Source organism: Branchiostoma floridae, chromosome 11, assembly GCF_000003815.2.
Source record: "Branchiostoma floridae strain S238N-H82 chromosome 11, Bfl_VNyyK, whole genome shotgun sequence".
NCBI classification, from domain to species: Eukaryota; Metazoa; Chordata; class Leptocardii; order Amphioxiformes; family Branchiostomatidae; genus Branchiostoma; species Branchiostoma floridae.
The window spans coordinates 13957009-13980031 of NC_049989.1; the positions used below are offsets into that span (position 1 = coordinate 13957009).

Consider the following 23023-nt stretch of genomic DNA (forward strand, 5'->3'; position numbering starts at 1 on the left):
CATCGTGCCAGACAACACCTGCAGTATTGTTAACGTCAGATCTGCCACAAGCGAAGGTCGGCATTACGCGTGCGAAAGCTTGCTACGTCATAACAACGCTCGACCTTGATCTCTATCTACCAGACTTTATATTTAGAATGGTTGATAAAATGACCTCAGCCTACTACATCATTCTTGGAGATCGCATGATTTCTAAAATAACATGGCATCATTTGACCGATGACAACGTCATTTTCTAGGTAATTCAAAAGCCTGATAGTAGCTTCGCATCACATTCTCTGCGACTTGTCTCTCTTTCATGGCCCGTGTAAGAAGGTCCAGTCGAGTCAAACGATCATTCAATCTCTCCGATGCCAGCATGTCATCCTCTGTAAACCATCATCATCGCGTCAGGGGGAGACAAATAAACATCACAAGTAGGAATTATACATGGTGACGACGACTTTATCTGCATCCAAATATGAATTTTATGAGCTAATATGGACACACTAGGATGAGCGCCTTAACCACCTTGGTGTTATCACAGTTTATTGCAATCCCTGCCCTAAGGTTGATTGCCAGTAACAATAAAAAGCCAAACAGAAAATCAACAACATTATAACATTTCAATACTCTAGTCTAAATGCTGACTACTACTTCTGCGTGGAGGCTTGACTTACCCTGACTTGCAGTGTTAGCCAGACCAAGGAAGTTGGCAAGCCTCCTCCACAACTCCTGCAGAATCTCCCTATGTTCCTGAGGCGGCGTGAACCCTCTCATGACCACAAGTGCATCATTGATGATGGCCACCAGGATGTTGATGATGATGATGAAGACGATGCACAGATAGGCGTACAGGAACAAGGGCCCAATGATTCTACTGGTGCTTAGTCCTTTCTCAAATTGAAATTCCCCAGTGAACAGAGGAAGAGACTCTTTCCTGAGGTGACAATCGTGGAGTATTCCTGTAAAAGGTATTTCACTCATCAAGAGTCTTGCGACTGCTCTTCCTTCCCTCCATGATCAGACTAATGGTTGACTTACTTTGTGTCTTTTGACATCGACACTCTTTTATCTTTGTGCTTTATGCACTATCTTATTTATTTGCTTTGTCTGCCTAATAAATACAATACAGGGGAAATGATATATATTAGTAAGTTACCGGGCACGCAGTACTGTCCTAATTTTGGTCCTAACGTTAGAACGTTAAAGGATGTAGACATATGCCAAGTGTCACTGATGATAAAAATACCGTTCCCAAGAAAACGGGAACAAAAAACGGTAATAACCTGTCCACACCTGTATTTTCAGTCCGAACACCAAGTGTCCCAGCTGCACGAATGACATAAACAGGAAGGTGAAGTAGACGGCAAAGCCCGCGACCTCTGGTAACATGCGCCGTAATGACGTCATCAAGACGGACATGAGCGGGTTGAAGCGAAGGAGGCGAAGAAACTTTAAGATGTTGATGAAGGCGACGGTGGCCACTGTCCAAACAAACGCCTGGTTCCAGAAGGAAGCAATATCGAAGCTGATGTACTTCGACTCTATAAGAAAGGGAGTAAGAAAAGATTAGAATTGCATCATGAAATGTACAATATATAATCAACTTTTTAAAAGTTGAACATAGTCTTCTCTACACAGCCACTGTCTAAACAAACACCTGGTTCCAGAAGGAAGCAAGGTCGGAGCTGATGAACTTCGACGACTCTAAAGAAAGGGGGCAAGAAAAGGTAATTGCATCATGAAATAATTTAATCAACGTTATTGAAAGCTGAACATCGTCAGTGAACAGACGTTTCAACCGGACGTCGTCTTCATCGGCGCATAATGAACAGTTTTTATCGGTGCTGAGTTTGTGTAAATTTGTCATTAGAGATGGGTTGTGAACAAAAGAATACTAATTTCAATTATTTTGCCAACTATTTACGAGGGCTTCTTAAAGCTGTCTCATGTCATATATTTTGATGTCCAATGTCATATGATTCGTCACTAAAGCAAATTAAATGTACAAACTAAAAGTTATTACCATGATGATGAAGCAGTAGCTTGTTGAGGGTACGCCTTGATGTAATGTAGTCTACAGCAAACACGGCAAAAGCGATGAAAGAAACCAGGATGTTGACAATCTCGAGAAAGTTCCACGGTTGTTGGTAGTACCTTTTCCCTTGTTCCTTCATCATTTTTGCTTCTCTGTACAGCGTGTACAGGAAACACGCCACGTAAAGGATGTGCAGAACCAGGATTATATACCCTGCTGGGCCCACGAACCGATGTAAGCGGTAGGTCCGGATAGAACGGGACGGCACCGCCCCTCCCATGTTGAGGAACTCCACCGTGTACGACATCGTGCTGAAGAAGTTGATGTTGGCGTTATAAACCGTGAACTCCACGACGACAGCGCGTGTATAGCGGTCAATCCAGTCGGCTTCCTTCAGGTCAGCGATGACACCGAGGGCAGCATCTTTGTTTCTGCCTACTCCGGCAACATAACCTCCCGAGCCGTACGTGGCAATGTCTGCCATCACGGGCAGCTCGCCACCAGAGTCGGGGATCTGGTAGGTCCAGGGGGATTGCTCATGGAAATCTTCGGACGAATTGGAGGAGGAGAGGAGTCTCCATCCGGGTAAAAAGTCTCGCGTTTCCCCGTCTGAGAAGGAGTTACCGCTGTTGCATTCCTGGTTCAAGAACAGGCTGGTGTAGCGCTGGTGAAAGCCACAGGATCCTTGAAGTGGGCGGAAGAAGATAGCAATTTTTATATTCATGTATTAATATACGTTCTATGCAAAAAAAATATGGTTTCAGAAAAAAAAATCAATGAAAAAAGATAAAAGGGCTTTGTACCTATTCAGCGTAATCATTTCTTTTTCAATATTTAACGTTGGTTTCTGAAATATCACTTTACAGAGCAGTCATCAGACCACGCTGACGTGATGAATGTACCTTTACACCGACAGAACGGAACACTAATGCATCCAGCATACCGCAATTGATTTAATCACGTTCTGCTAAAGATGAATGCTTACTGGATTTAACTCGTATCTGCTTGAAGCGTGCAGCTCCGATCCTGTAAGAAGCGGCGTCACTGATGAAACGCTTCCGTCTCCAACCGACTTTATCACCGTTGTAATGTTGTTCCTGGAAAAGACCCGGAACAAGGACATCGCGCGCCCACGACCAATAGTCATCCGTCGTTTGGATCTGTGAACAAATAGCTATTGTAAGAGTTTTATCTTCGAAAAAGTATCCACGCAGACACATAGTAGAATTATGTGTGTGTGTGCATGTGTGTTCTGACCTATGCAAGCTTAAGTGGGTATTACATATATATATATATATATATATATGCGCCTTATGATAGAAATAAGGGAATCATAGAATCTGACCTGAACAAAGTCCGTTTGGAAGATGCCACCTAAAGTGGTGTAGGCGTGGTGAGAGTAGACGTTTGTACCGCCATTAGCCACCACGAGCAGAATCATCACGATCACGAAGAAGCCGACAACCTCTTGTATCACATTGTCTGTTTGTCTTCTTGTCTCTTCCTTCTTCTTTCGCTCTATCTGTGATTCTGCATCCGACTTGTGATGCTTCGAGAGAGCCATATGTAGCTGCTGTTTAGCCACTAGTACAAATGAAAGATGTACACAGATTTTAGCCAAAGTCATCCCCATATTCACTTCAGTGTTGATATTGAATAACTCGACACAGATATGAACAAAACAAAATTGCAGGTAGTTCTGATGCCATGCTTTTAGCATCTATCTCATTGTTAGATTAAAACAAATGCCAGAACACAAATCGATGATGGCCGAAGTACCTTTTAAGTGCACATACTTCCATGGCGTTTACACAACGTTGACAGGTCTACAAGTACATTGACAGACTAATCGGGTAAAAACATGAGTCTAATAGAGTAAAAAGTGATTCTACTAGATTCTGTTTTGAACATAATGATATTCAACGTCAATTAACAGCCTCTGAGCTGGCAGGACTTGGCACCCACGGATTCTGATACTACAAAGTGCTACAAACCTCTCATGGTGGCACGGTGAGATATCCAGGCAAACAGGCCGCCTTCTGACGGACTGGAATCCTCCACGTCAACGTGTTGTCTGACGTAGTCGTCCCGCGTCGATACCACCGCGGCTTTCTTACAGATTAAGGACACCAGGGCAGAGACAGCCAGTATCTGCGGGAGGAGCAAAGACAATGGTGGCGTAAATGTGGTGAAGCCTGCCGTGAACACAGTTCACTGACTAAATAGTAACAAATGAAGTGTGTGGTGCCAAAAGAATGTTCTAGACAGTTGGACAGATAAAATTGCATGACTTCCTCCTCTTATATGTAGTTTCGTTCCTTTGGGATCCCCCTCAAAATCCCATTACAAAAGTTTCTTCTAGGGCACCACATTTACGATGACACATGATCAGGCAGCTCTTACCTTGACTGGCTCAATTACAAAGACATCTTGCACGAAGGACATCAAGAATGTCTTCAGCCATGCGTTTGCCTTCTCAGGTCCCCACTCCATGCTGTAGAGAATGGTGAAGAATGCCGATACGCAGCAGACAAGGACCAGGACTGACCAGGCCACGTACACAAACCCATGGGGAAGAAATTGGGAAGATGACCGTGTTTTCAAATTCAAAGATTTTGCGTCTCCTTTCTCTGCAACATACACTGAATTCTTGCCTGTTTGTTTCTTTTCTTTGCACCGATTGAAGAGCTGGATGAGGAGCACGTTTACTGGGAGGACACACAGTGACGTAATCGTGCTGACGTATAACTCATGAAGGGTAAAGGAAACTATCCCAAGATTCACCACTGTCGTCTGCTCCACATTGTCTTCCGTTTTGTACCACATGGCGTTGGCAATCATGGTGGTGTAAATGATACACAGTCCACATGAGAGACGTTGGACCTTACTGAAATGGCTTCCACTGGGGCAGAATAAGGTGGAGAGCCAGATGTGCTCATTTCTAAAATCGCGGGCTGCCTTTGTAGTGAAAAGATGGAAGGACGACAGATCGTGCTCTGTTGAAGCAGGAAGAATCCGGTTGATTCTACCGTCCCCGCGGTCCAGTGACAGCCAATGGTTACAGAGAAAGCTGTTTCTGTATATTAAAAACAAAACAAAAAGCTTTGAATTCAATGTACGTCAAGGTTGTTGTAAACGACCACCCAGGGACCGACAAAATCTGGTCCATATGGACAGGTGATCACCTAGGGTGGGATTCTTGATAATGCTTGTGTCAATGGGAAATATGAACTAAGGGACCACCAAACATGATCACATTGAGTGTTGAGCTGATCACTTGTACAGGTTTGACCTGTACTTGAACTTTACATGGACTGAACAGGTAAACGTGTTATTTTCATTATTTCTAATTTGTACGTGCAAATAATGCATTCCGTAAACGTTATTGAAAACTGCTCTCGAAAACATAAATCATATCTCAATTGTACTCACGTGTCTCCTGACTGCAGATCCCGCACAATGACTTTATCTAGCTTCCAGGCCCTGTCATCGCCGCCCTGGTTGTCGTGCCAGATCTGAAGTCGATGAAGATCACCCAGACTTTCTTCTACAGCCATCAAGAAGATATCCACGCCACCAGCCTGGAAGGTCTAAGGTAGATAATGGTAAACGCTTAAGGGTGTAAATGGTTGATTTCAAACAAGCTTGTGGACTTTGGACAATACCTGATGGCCTTGAATTTACTGTAATATAATTCAAGGCCAGCTTAAATATGCTCAACTATCGAAATAAACACATCATGTCAGGGTACACACAAAGCTTAGAGATGTCGTCACTACTGTGTAATTCTTCCACATATTTCTTTGTCATCTTTATATATTGTGACCTTAGTACCTCATTCGCTGTGAGGTCGATAAAAAGGAAAAAACTGACCATTCCATGTGATGTCAATCAGGAAAAAAGTCTTAGCAACTATATACGTCTAGCAAACAATATAATCATACAACAAACAACATAGCAATGTACATCGTTATGTTGAATCCTTACCTCCGGGCCTTGCTTGAACACCCTGACTCCAGTACTCCCTTTGTCTCCAAATAATGAGAACGCCACGTTAGACTTAGTTCCAGACCCTCTACTGTAACTGGTGTAAACCGTTATCTTGTAATAGTATGTGTCCGTGGAGCGGTTGTCCGGTAGACTATGGACAATCAACTGCCAAAGAAAAGGTAACTATTTAGCACGATAAAGCCCTTCGTTAACACACGTCTATTGGTGCAATTGATTACACCAGACTAATTACATCAATATCCGATCATGCCACTTCGATGATTGGCTAATATTTCAAATTGTGTATTACATTCTGTTTCGTTTTGTCTCAGATGGTTACGAAAGATCTGTTGATCTGTTGGATGAAATTAGAATACTAGTGTCTCATTCTCTTCTCATTAAGAGGAGAGTTAACAATGCATTTCTTTATACTCCTACCTTCTTCATCCCCGCTTCGTCCACTTTCCTTAAAACCATGGCCCCGACAATGTACAGAGCTAATGTCGTCAGCACGGTAGCGAGGACCCCTGCGTTGTTCCCTATGTCCGCGAACTTGTCAAACACGGTGGTCAGGTCAATCGTGTTTGGCGCGGTGACAAAGCCAGCCCCGAATGCTGTCATGTGATTACAGGCGCAGACAGTCTCGGTTATAGTGGAGGAAGGATGTACCTGGTGAGACGACATAGATGTTAATGAAAAGTTTGACTTCTCGATTTTTGACCCCGGGGGGCGAGATCACTAGCGTTTTCGCCCCCCTTTAGCGTTTTCGCCCCCCCCCCCCTAGAGCAGCTGGCTACTACATATTACAGGTGCGCTACCTGGTACTATACTGCACCTGGGGAGTAACGTATATGGTGTGTTACCTGGTACCTATATGGCACCTTATTACCGTACCGTAAGATGTAATACCTCGAAAGTCGATACTATATTGTTCGGTGCAAACATGACATTGAAATGAAAAAGACAATTTTTGCAGCTGATGTGGCATAAAAACAGTGCTACTGCGAACGTATAAATCAACACCGTCTATGGTACGGAATACGTCAGCTATATGTTTTCAATTTGTTACATTGTTTTATTTCTTGTGCTGGAAACATTTCCAAAGCACTAACAAAAACACACGTGAATAATAGTTTCTCATTATAAACACTATCTACGCGCAAGTTGATCTAGCTGTTGCTAAATGCTACACAAACACTGGTAAAGTACCAGTCTTAAGAAACACGGGTAAATGCATCAGTTCCTAAAAACTAAAAAAAACAGTCCTGTTGGAGGTGAAGATATCCCTTGGCCAGGTGCATATACCAAAATGTGCGTTATTCTAATTAATACCTAATATTTGCATAATTAATAAAGACATTACATAGTTCTTTTGTGGTCACTTCATGGTAGAGACTTCATATTGGAGATATGTAGGTTGCTTGAGGACAGGTAAATACAATGAAATACATCTTATGTCAAGACTCAGGTATATGCAATAATAGGAATACAAGGGACCAAACCCTCCTTGTCTGAAACAAGTTCAACTATCTTATTACCATGTAATTACGTTAATATTGATACTATGAATGGAGTTATGTATCAAACTCGTGTACTTATATCATTCTGAAACTACATTTTGTGATTTATACCAATCAACTTCTATAATGTCATGTAAACCCGTTTTTTTATGGGGGGGGGGGCGAAATCGCTAAAGGGGGGCGAGGTAGGGGGGCGAGATCACTAGCCGGGGAGGGCGAGATCGCTAGTGATTTCGCCCCGGGGGGGCGAGATCACGGGGGGGGGGGCGAGATCGCTGTCACACCCGGTTCTCTGGTTCTCTTCGGACGTTTTATGTAGTATCCGCTACATTTCGTCAGTGACACTGAAAAGATCTGGTAGAAACAGCTTTTATCCTTACTATGAATTGATATGCAAATGAGCTTAAGGCAGTTGTTTGGGTTGAGCGCTAATGCCTAGGTTACACATAGCCGACTTTGGCTCCCGAACACTAGCCGACTCTTAGCCGACCCAAGTCGGCAGTAGTTCGGGAGTAGTCTGACCAGTTTAGGCCACGCCTATTTTTTAGCGCTGAACATGTCCCGAACACCTCCCGACCGGTAAATGACTTACTCCCGACTGTGTCCCAAATGCTAACTAACCTATCACCAACCAGCCCGACCTCTAGCCACAGACTGCCTAATCACTCCCGACTGATCCCCAACCGATTGCCGACCCTTTTTCGACTTGAAATAGACATAATCAGCGATTTTCAAAAGAGTGCCCATTTTCGTTTTTAATCAAGAATGTCCTTTGTTCTATTTGTAAACATCACTAAGAGATCAAATTTAGATCACATATAGCTCCAGTGCGGCATTTATGAGTCTTTTTGTTTTTAGCTGGATGTCTGTCGTGTGAAGTTCGGGAGTGATTCGTCTACGTTCTGGCAATAGTCTTTTTGCTTGGGAATGAGTTAGCAGAGATTTGTCTAAGGTCTTGGGGTAAATCATTGGTATGTTGGAAACAAGCTGGGAGTAAATCAGCAATGTTTATGGCGTGGTTAAGATTTAATTTGACTGCTGACTTACTCCCGAACACCAACCGAACACTAGCCGACCGTGCCGAACACCAGCCGACCACCAACCGACCCATTCCAGAGTTGCCGTTCAGAGCCGAATGTTTTGAACATTTCAAAACATTCGGATGGAGCAGCCGAACGCCAGCCGACTCAGCCGAATGCCAGCCGAACGCCAGCCGACTCAGCCGAACGCCAGCCGACTACAGCCGACTAGCTCCCGAATCACTCCTAAACCATAGTCGGGAGAGAGTCGGGAGCCAAATTCGGCTATGTGTAACATAGGCATAAATCACAAGTACCAGAGAGTTCCATGCGTAGGCCTTTTTTCCTGATGAGGATGGGATTGTACATTCTATCATATATATTATTTTGGGTATAAAGCCTGTTTCTACAAAATCTCTTTAGTGTCACTGACGAAAGATAGTGGATGCTATCTGAAACGTCTGACAGTTTGGCTACTAGGTTGTGAAAGCATTAGGACCGATGAGTGTGTGAGTAACGACAACATTGACACAAATGACCATGCCCAAAAGATCTTACTCTACATCAAATCTTACTCTACATCCGTTGGGAAGCCAGCTCTCTGTGTCCTCCGCCCAATAACGACAGCTCAGACGCAGCACCTTCAGGCTGTAGAACTGGGTCCCATTCAGGCTTAAACCGGACTGATCAGCTGGGTCCACAAGAAGCACGCCGTCATCGACTGCATCTTGGTAGACATCGTCCACACCTAGGTAGACGTTGGAATTTGAATGTCATGAGGCCTAATTATGTATACAGTGAAACCTGTACAAGTACCTCTACATAAGGACCACCTGGCCAATGTAACCACTTTGTGGTGATCCCTTAGAGAATTGTTTTCATTGGCATAAGTATAAAGAATCCTGTCAAAGTAACCAATTGTCCACATAGACCAGGTTGTTTCAGTCCTCTGAGTGTTCGTCGTGGGCACTCTTTACATGTTGAAGTCTCCTCTTCCTATTGTTACTCTGCATACAATAAAGCAATACCAATTCTACGATACACAGGTCATGTAACTGCCACCGTTACCACTATTTATAGATGAATGTGTTTCACACGCCGACCTATTCCTACTAGCTCTGTCACCCTATTGATCACTCTAATTTGTTCAGCTGATCTTACTACAACAGCCGATCTACCAGCTCAGCTTATTTTGATTAATGTTGTACCAAATATGAGTTATTCTTACCAGCAACCTCTACTCCGACAGAATACTTTCCGGTATGATTCTTTCCCGACACGAAAAACATGACAGACCGAGACTCAGGAGCGCCATGATGGGAGGCAGTCGGTTTCCAGTCCTGCCAGGTCAAACATACTTCACAGTTTTTACTATGGGCCAAGCCACCTCCTCTCCCGAACACGGATATTCTGGAACTCCTGTTCAGCGCAGTGACTTGGACGACGACAGCATCATCTACGTCTGAGATGTTGAATACATGGTGCAACACGCTCCCATTGTCGGTGGAATCTACTTCATGAACCAGTCCGCTGGAAGAGTAGTCTTCATTGGTGGCGATGGTGATCAGGATATCCTCTTCTGTGTCTCTTATTTCCCCGGGGGACATGGTCGATGGTACCAGAGAGATGTCGTAGACACCAGAGTTGATGATGTTTGAGTTGTTTCCCCACGTGAAAGGGTTGACATGGTAACAGATGACCTGGAGACAAAGAATTAGACGGATGAGAACATATCAGGAAACCGTTTACTTAGTGTCAACGATGTAAATGATATAGCAGCAATTTTGACAAACATTATACTATTTGTTACATGTCGTATCGTCTATTTGGACGAAATACGACAGGCGAGGAATGTGCTCAATGTCAGAAGACGGTTCAGGGAATCCATATTGATATAGATATTTTGAAACACATGATGATAAGACTTGTTACCTATTTGTCAACACACGACAGTCGTCAAGTGTTGAATATGCTGAGTGTTGTAAGAGGGTGTAAGACGAACGTGTCACGTACCTTAATGTCAATATACCTTGGCTCAAAGCCTTTGAACAGTTTTTCAGCAGAGGGAAAGGCAATGTTCACGCCTGTGTCGTTTAATCGATCATCTGCCAGATTCTTTCCATGGATTCTCTGTACTTGCAAACAGAGGCTGTCGGAGTCGATGCGTATTGCTGGGCCACCTGGCGTCAACTCTCTTCTCAGACGGTCCGCCATATCGTTTAGTATCTTCCTTCCGCGTGCGACAACGGCTCGTTTCTGCCAATTATAATCAGCATTTTGGCATAGACATACATGATGTAGATCATAATAAATAGCAATTTGATCGTTTTGACAGTTCAGTTTCACATTTATTTAAATGCATAAAAGAGGAATCCACTGGGAACGAAAACGATATGATTGAAGGTAAGACCTCACAGAAAACAAATAGGAAATCGTACCATTTGGTCACGCTCTTCCTTCATTTGTCGCTCCCGATCTTCTCTCTCTTCAGGTGACAAAACGTCATCATTCGTGGTGGGATCGTCCTCTGCCTGGCCTCTGCTCTGTGCTTCATAGAAGAGGTGCCCAGCCGAGCGTACCATGTCTGAATCACAACCAAGCATTGTTAGGGTCGTGAGTACAAGACCGGGTACAGGGGTGGCGAAAGTGGAAAGAGTGACGTATTGGAAGAACTGTGTAAGTTCGTTAACTCATGTTTTAAGAGGAGGGGCGAAGCTTGTAGAAAATGATTATAATTAGGATATATCATTAACTTTATATCAAACTTAATGCATTTAGCCCCATTGGGGCATGAACATGCAATAAACATCATTATCATTGTCAAAACATCATTATCATTGTCAAAATGGACTTGCCATATCTCTGCCATTGAAACAATGACGTACATCCAACACTACAGGGCCGGGTAATCTTATAGATAATAACCTTATAATTTTGTAAGGTTAGATTTATATTTACAAAAGAAGAAAGACGAGCTTTCTGCCCTTTTTAAAATACATCCATTTTTTTCAAGAAGCAGTATTTCTTATTGCTACAAGGAGGGGGATCAGAGGAAAGTTGATGTACACGTCATGGATGATTTTTGTTTAATTGTTTCACGCGTCATTTATGTTTCAAGTTATGCTTTGTGTTGACACATTCGTTACTACCACTAGTTAGTTTCCTTTTGTTTTTATTGAACCTTCGGTGTTAGGTTGGTTCAAAATAAAAATAAATAAAATAAAATAAAAACTGCTACAATCTTGGACTTGGATGTCGTCTTACCTGTACTGATGCGCCACACGTCTTCCGTCGTCAGTACTTTTCTCGCAAGGTCATAGTTCAGGTTGTCCAGAACGGTGACGTAGGAAAGCTATAGATACAAACAGCAGCGTTGAGGAAAACAATATTCATATATAACGCCCGGAGAAGAAAGTGCTGTGTCTTACATATACATCAGCTAGACATACTTTTCCCGGATGTATTGAAATAGTTCTGGAACTTCGTCGCCTTGCGTAATGTGACGAACTTAAAAGCCAACGCTACGGACTTGTATGATTCTAGATCTTAATGAAGTCAAAGTTATTGATTGAACGACAAAAACGGACCTGTTCTTCCAATGTCTTGTAGTTACACGCTTTGATGACAGCTTCACATAACTGGGCAAGGACGCCGGTAGCATTTGTGGTCCTCAAACGCTCTGATGCAGATTTCAGTGTATCCAAGGCTAAATTGCAGGTCTGATCCATATAAGCATAGTCATGAAGGATGTAGAAAGATAGGAGTAATTTATCAGACGGATATGTGAATAAACAAAGAACATGTACAAAGGCAATCAAAACTCATTCAGTGACCAGCTTGAATTCATTTTTACTCATTTATTTATTCACATATATTTTGAGAGTATGAGGCAGAAAGCACAAATTGCTTATATTAAGCCTACTACCCAAGAAACATACGCATAAAACAAGAATAGTAAACCACATACATAAGTACAAAATGGATAACAGAAAAGTAAATTTAGACAAGTTGGTGCTGAATCAATTAGAAGAACCTGTCTGTGCAATGGATTTAGGTATTGACAAGATAAAAAATGTTACAGTTCTGTACAGTAAAGAACATAAAGTAGTGTCGTTGAGGTGCTTTAGGTCTACTATAATATTGGAGACAGCCGATAACAAAGAACTTCTTTGGCTGGTATAGAGTGTGCAGCATAGGAGATAATGCTTGAATTACACTTGGAAAGTAAAATTACTATTACATGCTTTTGTGTAATTCCATAGAACTGTGCAAGCTACCCAAAGTCGATAAAATACAATGTTAACCGAAGATCACCAAAAGTAACACAGATCAGAAAACAACCTGGCTATTCACTCACGTTGTCGGTCAGCGTTCTCGCGTTATTGGTCAATGTTCTGTCAGCAGTCCCAGGAGTAACAGGGTGGTCATCCAAGTCCTATTGCGGAAAACGTACATATTACTCGTGGATCAACATGATTTGTGCCATGGTTGCTTTTTGTTAGTATTAAAGGCATATTGGAGCGTTAAAATTGGAAATATTCTGGATAAAATGTGCACTATATTAGCACATTTAAACCATCTTTTTATACTTTGAGCCGTTAAAAACGGCACAGAAATAGCCGCACGACGATTCCTGATCACAGCCTACGTTTGTAGCTTCCAATATTTCGTGGAATTCTCGTGCGGCTTGTTTCTGTGCCATTTTTATCCGCTCAAAGTATGCAATAATGATATAAATGCGGGAATATGGTGAGATAGATGTCAATATTATACAGACTGCCTTCTCCAGAACACTTCCACATTCAATGCTCTAATATTGCTTAGGTTGCCTCTAAAACAGACGCTTTTAGTGAAGACACATTCTTCGTATTCACATAGTAACTACAACAATAATGTAACAACCATTTGTAGCAAACTTGATGCTTACCGGCTGCATTGCCCTGGCTAGTGCTTGTACAAGTGCCGCTGGATCCGATGCCGCGATGTTATTGACATCCACGACATCAATGGCGGGGATGGCGAGACCTTCGACCATCAACGGTGGGAAAGTCTGGAAACCGCAGAACATGAAAACTCCTTCAATGTGTATGTGTCACTGTTACGTGCTGCGCCACATTGGGCTGTCCATAAGCAACCAAAACACGAGGCTGTCCCTGCACGTATACGTAGAACTGGTAAATGATGATGATGATGATTGGTTTATTGAAAATGAAGATATCTGGCAGCCCAATGGCTGAATTATGTATCATCTTACAGAAATCACAATCTCAATCATTGAATTAAAATTACTGAGTAACATTCGGCTGAAGCAAGTACAAATATATATCTCTTTGCTGTTACCTGGTAATCAAACAAGGTATTTGAAGGCGACACAATCACGAATAACGCAAGGTAGAAAGAATGTATGAATACATTGTTTCCTGGTAATTGAAAGCGTCGTATTGCAGCACAAAATAAGAGGATTACATTACTCTAAAACATCGCAGTAATTACTTTACATCGTCGTTGAGTAATCGCACAAAGTAGGGTATAGAGGAGTCCCAGTATCTGCTTGTTCTACATTTAACCAGTCTGAGTTTGTCAGAGTTTCTGGTGTTTCGTCCATGGAGCTGACCTGTCTTCTGTGGGAGCATGTCTGGGCCCAGTTTCATTGCGAATTTTCTGCACAAGTCCTCACGCCTGTGTAGCAGCGTTTGGAGGCCGGTGCGCACCAGTGCAGCTTCATAGGTCGTGTACTGTCCGCCTAACACGGTACGGAGTGCTCTCTTCTGGATTCTTTCTAACCGGACAGTATGCTCCGTATATAAATACATGTACAGTCATGTTTATACTTTATAGATCATATACATATATATATAAAACTAAAGTGAGTCGTTCGACCGTCGTTCTTTGGACTTATCAATTCTAGAGGAGTAGGACTGGTTAATGCCACTTTTACTCGGGAATATTCTTACGTTGGTACAGAGAAAGATCAAAGTTGATTTCTGTTAGTATTTCGGTATGGCGGCATTGAAAAGGTGCCTTCTAACAAGAAACACCTGTTCCGCCATAGCTTAAACTGTGTTGGAGAACCTTAATAAATAAAAAGAATTAATAAAAAAAATTAAGTGTGTCAACACCAAGCAATTCCGACCATCCGGTCCATTCGACAGTTTAGAGCATGATAACAATATTACCTCACTCGTGTCCACGTCGTCGGCAACGAACGCGTCGGAAAGACTCGGGTCTGACAGACCTGAAAAAGATACGTCTCGATGAACTTCATTACAGCCTTATTTAGGTGTGCTAATGTTTCTTTGTAACTTTCTTGTATTTGGAAAGTAGTGAACGGATATGATTTCCACTGGCGTTACAGTTTGCTCCGCGGCATGCTGACCTTATTTGGACAACAACCAATAAACCTGTCAACCAACCTTTAATTTCGTCACTCAAACTGCTACTGACTTCAGATTCTTGGTTGGGGTTTTCGGATTCCAAATATTCATAACTCGATGGTGGTTCAAAGTCTCCAAACCCATCGTCGCTTAGCACATCCGATTCGGTACTTTCTTGAATTGCCTCTTGACCTAGGTAGGAATGAAAGTCAGTGCATTCATCATTTTGGAGGTTAATGAAACGATAGGTTAGTGAAACGATATTACAACCCTATATTGTCTTGTATTGATATTGAATCAACTATACCTTATAGCGATAGTAAAGTATATGTACCAAAAAAGTCGATCTTACCTTCCGTTGTATCTGGCACGAAGTTCTCTGTCGTAGATCGTGCTTGTTTTGAAAACGGCGTAGTAACTAGAAAAACATTTTTCAAATTGTCAGTTTTCACATATTGACGCAGATGAACTCACGATTACTATATCTTACACTGCAAGAGCTGTAGAATGTAACTTATATGGAGGTTAACTCTATCACACAGAAATAATGCAAGTTGGGGTATATTTGCCGTAGTTATTGTGAAAATTATGGTTGGCGAAGGTATATGAGTCTGGGTACTTCCTTGAGTTTGCAACATTTTGCCTTTATAAAGGAACATTTATAAAACAACATGCGAAATGACTGCCTATTAAAACGACGACTTAACAGAAAAAATGCTCTCAAAGATTGTTGTAAGAGGGCAGGAAGATAAACCATTGGACACACTTACTAGTAGATTCTGTAGATGAAACGCCCGTAGACATTGATGTTTGCTGCACGGTAGCCGTTTCTGGGGCAGATGAAAAATAGATTGTCGCGCTGTACATTGACATCTGTGTTGATGTCTCTTGAGCTATAATGTCATTGTTTGAGATTACACAGTCGGACTTTACTTCAGAAACGGATGCACTGTGTGGTGAGTTACTAAACAATCCGATGCAGGAAGACTTATATCTACGCTACTCTATTAACCTCACAATGTTGTGGCACATAGAGCAGCGTGTCAGATTGGTAGCGTGGTAGATTATTTTAACGACATTTTTTCTATCACAAAATAATGTAAGCCGATCTTGAGTTTGGCGATGTTAGCGACCAAAGATTTGTTTTAAAACGGCGATGGTCATTATGGTTCATGGTGGCTAGTGCATACTGGAAAATCATGAAGGAGGCAATTTTCTCAAGTTATGTTTCAAACACATTTCCAAACAGGGGCCCGGTCGGGCAGCTTTCGGGTACGAAAAGTACAAAAACATTAGTCAAATTTAATTAGTCATGACTCATGAGCATGATTTGCATGTTAGACACTCGTTTCCGCAAACATCCCGGCCGGGCCCCCGTCTCTCTCTGTCAGGGCCTCCTGTTCTGAAACTGTTTTCAAATTCAAGAGATGGTAAGCCGGTACGGGGCGGTACTGACTTGGGGTTGGAGAACAGCTTATTCTTATCATTAGGGTTCTAACCTGTTATCCACGGAACAGACACACCACCGCTAACGCCCGCATGACCGACGGCGTAGAGCCTGGCGACGTAAGGCTGAAGCGGGGCTAGCCCTGTTAGATCCGCTGTTGTTAGGCTGTTGCTCAGGGAAATGTTTGCTGCCTCTGATGGAGAAAGGACCGGGATAAGCTCCAGCAGGTACGCCACAGCCTCGCCTTCAGGCGCCGCCCAAACCAGAGTAGCGGATCGGTCCGTCACGGCCACGGTACGGAAATCACGAGGGGAGTCCACGACTGTGATGAGAATTTGAAATACTTAGAGATTACACTTAAACGGTTCGCGATCGCATTATTCCTTAAAAAAAAGCATTACGAAAACACGACTGAAGCATAGCGTTGATTCATTCGTTGACTTGTGTCTGAGCCTGAAACGTCCTAGCAAAAACAACGTCGCCCTTGAACGGTTTCTTCAACCTGTCATTCAGTTGGTAAGAAGTCATATCACAATTATACATGTTATGTACCACAGAGAACACCACTCCACCTGGTTTGAGTAACAGTAATAAGTATTTGGCAATTCCGTGCCCGAGGGCTGAATGAAAACAGCACATTAAAATTGTATGAGGAGGTAGAAAAATGAGATTTATCAATAAGTCAACATATAGAAAAAAAGTATTCAAAATGTTAGACAGATGACAGTTGCCCAAGCACCTTGACAGATTTTGGAATCGGTCAGACGTTTCAGGAAGAATCCACTACCCACCGTCTATGAAATGTATCTTGTGTATCTTTTACCTGGATTCTGATAACCTTCATCAACGTGTTCAAACCCTATTTCTACTACGTCTTCTAAAGCGCTTGACCCACGTTTTCTTTACTTACCAGTGTATTGTTTGAGACTACTGACGCCACCCTGAAATGCTGTAGTGATGGCTCTTACGGACACGTTGTATTGAACTCCTGACAGAAGCCCTCTCAAATGCACTTTTTGATAATGCACGTACAGCTCGTCAATGTTCTCGCTGCCCATCAGATGGTATGTAACCCGATACCCGATGACTAGAGAAGAAGTGACGTTCCAGGTGACGTAAAAGCCTTCATCTGTCACCAGGGAGACCGTCAGGTTGAGAATCTCGTAGTTTCCTGGAATGTTCAAATATCATTACCATTTACAGCAAAAATATCCAGAAACAAAAACAGACAAACACACCGAGAATGATTATGCCTCCTTTTTTGTAACTGTCCTTGTCTGTCAGCCACAGGCTAGTTGGGCAACCCTAGCTGTGCATGCTGAACAACCAGACCAGTAAATAAGTGAATAAAATAACTGTTACATGATCGCACTGGAAAAAGGGTCGTACCTCGCAGCATGATCCTTCTCGAGTAAGACAGGTAGATGTGGCTTCTTGGTGTCATGAGGTATACCTCCAACAGGTACGGGATTTCCAGCTCAAGATTGGTAAAGTTGAAGAAATCCGTGTCCCAAGAAACATTCCAGCTCGTCGTCAAACTGGTCCTAAGGTTTGTCTGCGCAACTAGCACAGTACTGCAGATAACACAGGAAAGAGTTGTCAATTGATGTGTTTTGTCATGAGCCCCTTCTCGTTCAGTCGTTTTGAACACATCCACACAATTCGGACATAGTGTTCCTAAGGTACTCTATCTATGGTTGAGATGAGTTAACTGGTAGGTTTCAAGACGGTCAACTTTGATACATGTACATGAATGGGGTAACAAGTCGATATGGCAGCAGTGGCGCCCATAAATCAAGAGTAAACATATTTTGTTGGCAACATGGATGACTGTGACATCTATACGACGTGTAGTGAGGTATATAGAACATACCTTGATTTACAGGCGTACTCTGATACGTCCCAATGTACCAACACAGCGCCAGGCCCAACTTCATCTATCAAGATCACCTCTGTTGTCGGGTCTATCAATCAATTAATCAACCATGAATGAATCAACCAGTCTTTCAGTCAATGAATCACTGAATCAATCAATAAACTAAAAAGGTCAACATTTGCTTGAAAGCAAAAACAGCATATATCAGCCATCTCCCTTCCCATGCAACAATAGACTGTTCGAAAATCACCCATGTGCGAAATTGGAACACTTCTGCTAATCACACTAAAGCCCAAAAATGAATCTTAACAAATCACTCCGTGCAAGAATGGACTCTTCCAGTGCACCTCATGTAAAAGGTAAAATAGACCAGTCCAAACACATTTCCGCTAAAAATGTAATTTTGGATCATCACCCATCAAAAACTGAATTTGGAAAAAATCACCCTCCATGTAAGAATGGACTCTTCCAGCACACCCAATGTATAATTGCAAAATAGGCCAGTCCAAAAATACTCCCACTAAAAGACTTTGATGTCGTCACCAAAGTCGATAAATGGATTTAAGATAAATGCTCTCTTCCGTGGAAGAATGGACTCTTCCAGCACACCCTATTTAAAATTGAAAAACAGAACAGTCCAGAAATACTCCCTGTGAAAATTTGGCCTTATAAGGCATAGGAGCCAAAGGTAAAAATTTTTAGTCTAAAAAGTCTAGTCAAAAAAATTCACAAATTCAACAATTTCAAAGTAATGTGGCCAGAAAAATGGAGCACTGTCAGCATATACTCTGCACACCTTTATACCAATTTTCAGGTCATTTTTATTGAATAAAAGGGCATAGGAGCCAAAAATATACTTTTGAAGTGATGGATGCAAAAAGGATTCATGGGGTCCCGGGGGCATATGTTGAATGCACCTCTGTACCAAATTTCAGGTCATTATGTTGTCATACCAGGGGACTGGGGCCAAAAATATATATTAAAAATGACCCCCCAAAAAACTAAATATGATAACTTCTAAGGCCTCTATAAAAAAAAGTGAAGAAAGAAAAAACGTCTGAGGGTATTTGTGATCTCTACCTTCCTGTCAGATTTCAGCTCAATTGGCCCAAAAATGACAATGTTGGATCCATTTGAAGATTTGGCAGGAGAAGAAGAAACATGACAAAAGACAATATATTACAATCAATACTATGTTTGGATTGAAATATGATAAAACTCAATATGTTAGGCTTTGTCAATGTAACAACTCTAAGATTTTCAATAGAAACTTACTGTGAATGCCACAGCCTAAAATATCCACTCTCATACTCATCCAGTTGTGCCAGGACTGTGGCAGAAAACGCACATAACGAGCATTAGCGGGATTATCCAGTAAGTTTGTTACGGTGGTGCTCCTGTCATTGTTGCCTGGAAACACCTAGACGGTAAAAGGATAATTAACATGAGTTATTTTTCTTTTACACAATGGATTCAGCTCTTTTTTGTTAATTGGCCTGCCTCATAAGCCCCGCCCCTCCCCGGGGGTTCCAGGCTGGACAGCACATGTTCACCAGGCCTGCGCCTCCCACGTTCATTCCCGCTCAAAGCACGGTCGGGCGGCATTCTTCGCTAGTCCGCTTTGCCGTTTTCTCAACCCAACACCACCCTCCTCACCACCAATTTCAATACATGTAGTTAGATTTGTAGGATAGCTTATAGATTTAGCCACAGTTTGTATGTTTTCTTTCATAGATGTAGCGTAATTTCAAATTGAGTGATGTAATCAGAGTCATCATCTGGCCGTACTTTGTTAAGCCTCTGTCTGGATCTTGTTTATAGTTATATCTACTCCTATGTTGACATCAAGTGAGTGAAATAATTAGTCAGAATCAGAATGTCTGCCTGTGATTTCGCAACAGAGGCAACCAGTATCAATGGCAAGTTCAGCATGATTCCTAACAGATAACTGTTCTGTCTCGTAACGTTTGTATGAAATGTTCATTTGTTGGTTGACTTAGAAGTGAAAAGTAATGAGAAAACATCTTTGTAAGTTAAGTATGATACCTTTTCGGGACCATCGTTGCCTGCATATGTCGTCCAACTAATGCCATCTAAACTGTACTGTAATTTGTAGGAGGTCACCCACTGGTTGTCACCATGGTGGCGACCCTGAATGATGGTGCCTGTGACGCGATATATTTCTCCTAAATCCACCTGTCAGCGAGTGCATACATGTTTATCGTTAAAGAATACAATGTGAAATGGAATAAAGGCAGACCTAAATAAACCTTGATGACGTATACTGTTTGCTGAAACCCCATTGTGCAGAGTAAAGTATTCTCAGTGAAGCAAATATATTGAAGTCCGTACCAAACGCACCCCAGTGGTCATCAGCATAGGATAAAGGAAAGATTACCTTCCAGCAACATGGACGACATCGCCACCGATGACAGAAAATAGCTATATTACGGAGTGGCAGAACCTTGATTGTTTAATGTACCAAAATGTATGCCTACCTGCAACCATTCGCCGATAGTGTTAGTTAGAACTGACCAAGCGCCTACACCATCGACTCCGTTTAGTCGTCCGCGGTAGGGCGCATGATCAGTGCCCCAGTACGAAGATGCCGTGATGCTGTCATCAGGTATGGCACCAGATTCCATTCCAAGTGAAGCAGTGCAATCTGGAAGGGCGAAAACTTGAAATTAGGTAATAACCAATGGTCAACAATTAAGGGAAAATGACGACAACTTGGGCGCCAATATGACGTCAGAATATGACGTCATATGTCCGCCATACTGGATTGGCAATATTAAATTTATTACAATACGTTTTTTTCTGCATAGAACCCCGAAAATCAATTAAAGTAGGCTAAAACGTTCATATGAATGTGTTTGGCAAACAAAAATAAGATATTAACGAAATTTCAGTAAAAATACCCTGATTTACCGTCGCTAAAGACATTGGCTGCGATCTTTGATTTTGACTAATGATGCCATCAAATTAGCATGAATTATGATTATTGAATCAGTAATTTAACATTAGATTATTTAGGATGTTTATTATGTAGGAAAACAAGTGTGATCTGGCAATAGAACATTGAAACCTCATTATTTGAACAGAAATTAGTAATTTTTTTAAAAATATGCCCAAAAACCCGTTGCCATGGCAACACGAATAATTGCAAATTCATAGCTTTATCGTTGATTTTTTGCCAACAATACTTCAGAAAAAGTCAATAAGTTTCATAGTCCTAGTACATGTCGTTCGACAGTTACACGACGTCGAAGTTGGGGCGGGCATTTTGCCCCCCCCCCCCCCCCCCGTCTAGATAGGGTTAATGTATGACCAGCAACGAATCTACCAATGACTGGAAAAGTCAGTCAACCTCAACTACATAACTGCTAGCTTCTAGATGACCTGATTAAGGCATAGTACTGAAACTGTCACATATGGATTTATATTTATTAACCATCTCTGGTGTCACATGGAGTAGAAATCGTCACCAACTCAGTTGTCTCGAGTAACGGTAGTTTCCTCAAAACGTTTCGTCCATCAGAACAGTTCACCATCTCTACCACACCATCTCTGTTATCGAAGCAAACCTTTCTCCCCAACACCCTCCAGCTCAGGGCGTCATTAATGACGTCAAACAACATAGATTCTCTGATCGGTGAGCAGGCTGTCGCGACAACTGCGTTGTTGGGAAGAAGTTCGAGACACTGCGAAGTTTCTCCGTTTCTTATAGTTCCCTCTGCAGTGTGCAGCCAGTGGTGTCGAGGATTCTGCGCTAAACACGGGCCTATCTGGGGTACACGTGAGGCGCTGTTCGCATACATACACGAGCAGGTCACACGTGGAGTCCATTCGAAGAGGAAATAAGCTGGAAATAAGAACAAAGATTTGCAATAAGAAGAATGGACATTTTAAAAGTTGCATTGCTTCCAGTACATTCGTACAGGGGCTGAAAGAGAATTTATGAAAAAAAGGTTATTTTCTTCATTTAGTAAGGAGAAGGTGTGATGGATCATTATACGAGCGAGTTAAGAAAGAAATGTTGTCAATATGATGAGAAATGTAACAGTTTTCTATATACTAACTTTCAAAATGCCTCTCAAAATACGAGACGCTTGAATCCACCACCAGTCGTTCCAGTCCATCCTTAGGAGCCACCCATTCAAACATCTCGCAGTGCCTTATACCAGCCTCGTACTGAAACGACTGGCAGAAAAATGTTTGTTTTTCCAAACACCTGATGGCGCAGTCGGCAAGAGACAAATTAGACGCTTCTGTGAGTACCGGCATGCTTGACCTCCTGTCGTAGTGTTGTCGGAATCTGGCGAGTGCTGGTATCAATTCAAAGTCTGAAACGTAAATGTCTGTAAGTACAGAGGACATTTTGCTCCAATACATAACATGTTCTTTCTTATAATCAAGCTCTTATTTCTGTATCTACACTAGCAACAAGTAAACAACCAATTGACTCTTTGACTCCACTGTAGATGCCATAGAACAACTAAGTACATCGTGGCACGACCGCGTCTTAATTGAAAAACATATCGACAAAGACCCCAAAACCTACAAGTGAACTGGTTTACTAAAAGAACATTATAATTTATCTGTCACGTATGGATGATGGACAGCCGCAAAGCAACAAGAATCTCTGTGAACTGGAAGCGAAAAGGGCCACGACCTTTTGGAAATTAAAGACTATGTGTAAAAGCTCAGTGCTAAAGAAACCAGGGTTTAGGTACCAGGTCTTAAAATGTAATGGGTGTGCAAACAAATACTAATT

The 23023-nt window shown here is 42.1% G+C and overlaps 2 protein-coding genes across 2 annotated transcripts; both read right to left on the bottom strand.

Annotated features, from left to right (window-relative positions):
* Positions 1-866: 866 nt before the first annotated feature.
* On the bottom strand, positions 867-14200 carry LOC118426232 (polycystic kidney disease protein 1-like 2). The gene is made up of 19 exons (XM_035835501.1): positions 14048-14200; positions 13477-13599; positions 12907-12984; positions 12137-12268; positions 11814-11901; positions 10988-11133; positions 10563-10805; positions 9778-10249; positions 9125-9297; positions 6449-6679; positions 6008-6175; positions 5453-5610; positions 4424-5096; positions 4015-4171; positions 3366-3604; positions 3006-3180; positions 2009-2704; positions 1279-1526; positions 867-944 (listed from the first exon to the last, which is right to left on the bottom strand). The coding sequence occupies exons 1-19, from the start codon at positions 14198-14200 to the stop codon at positions 867-869; spliced, it is 4431 nt and encodes a 1476-aa protein (XP_035691394.1).
* A 1443-nt stretch (positions 14201-15643) lies between these two features.
* Positions 15644-17940, bottom strand: LOC118426233 (fibronectin-like). Its single transcript, XM_035835502.1, has 4 exons — positions 17760-17940; positions 17281-17541; positions 16423-16692; positions 15644-15753 (listed from the first exon to the last, which is right to left on the bottom strand). The coding sequence occupies exons 1-4, from the start codon at positions 17812-17814 to the stop codon at positions 15644-15646; spliced, it is 696 nt and encodes a 231-aa protein (XP_035691395.1). The 5' UTR covers positions 17815-17940.
* Between the last annotated feature and the right edge of the window lie 5083 nt (positions 17941-23023).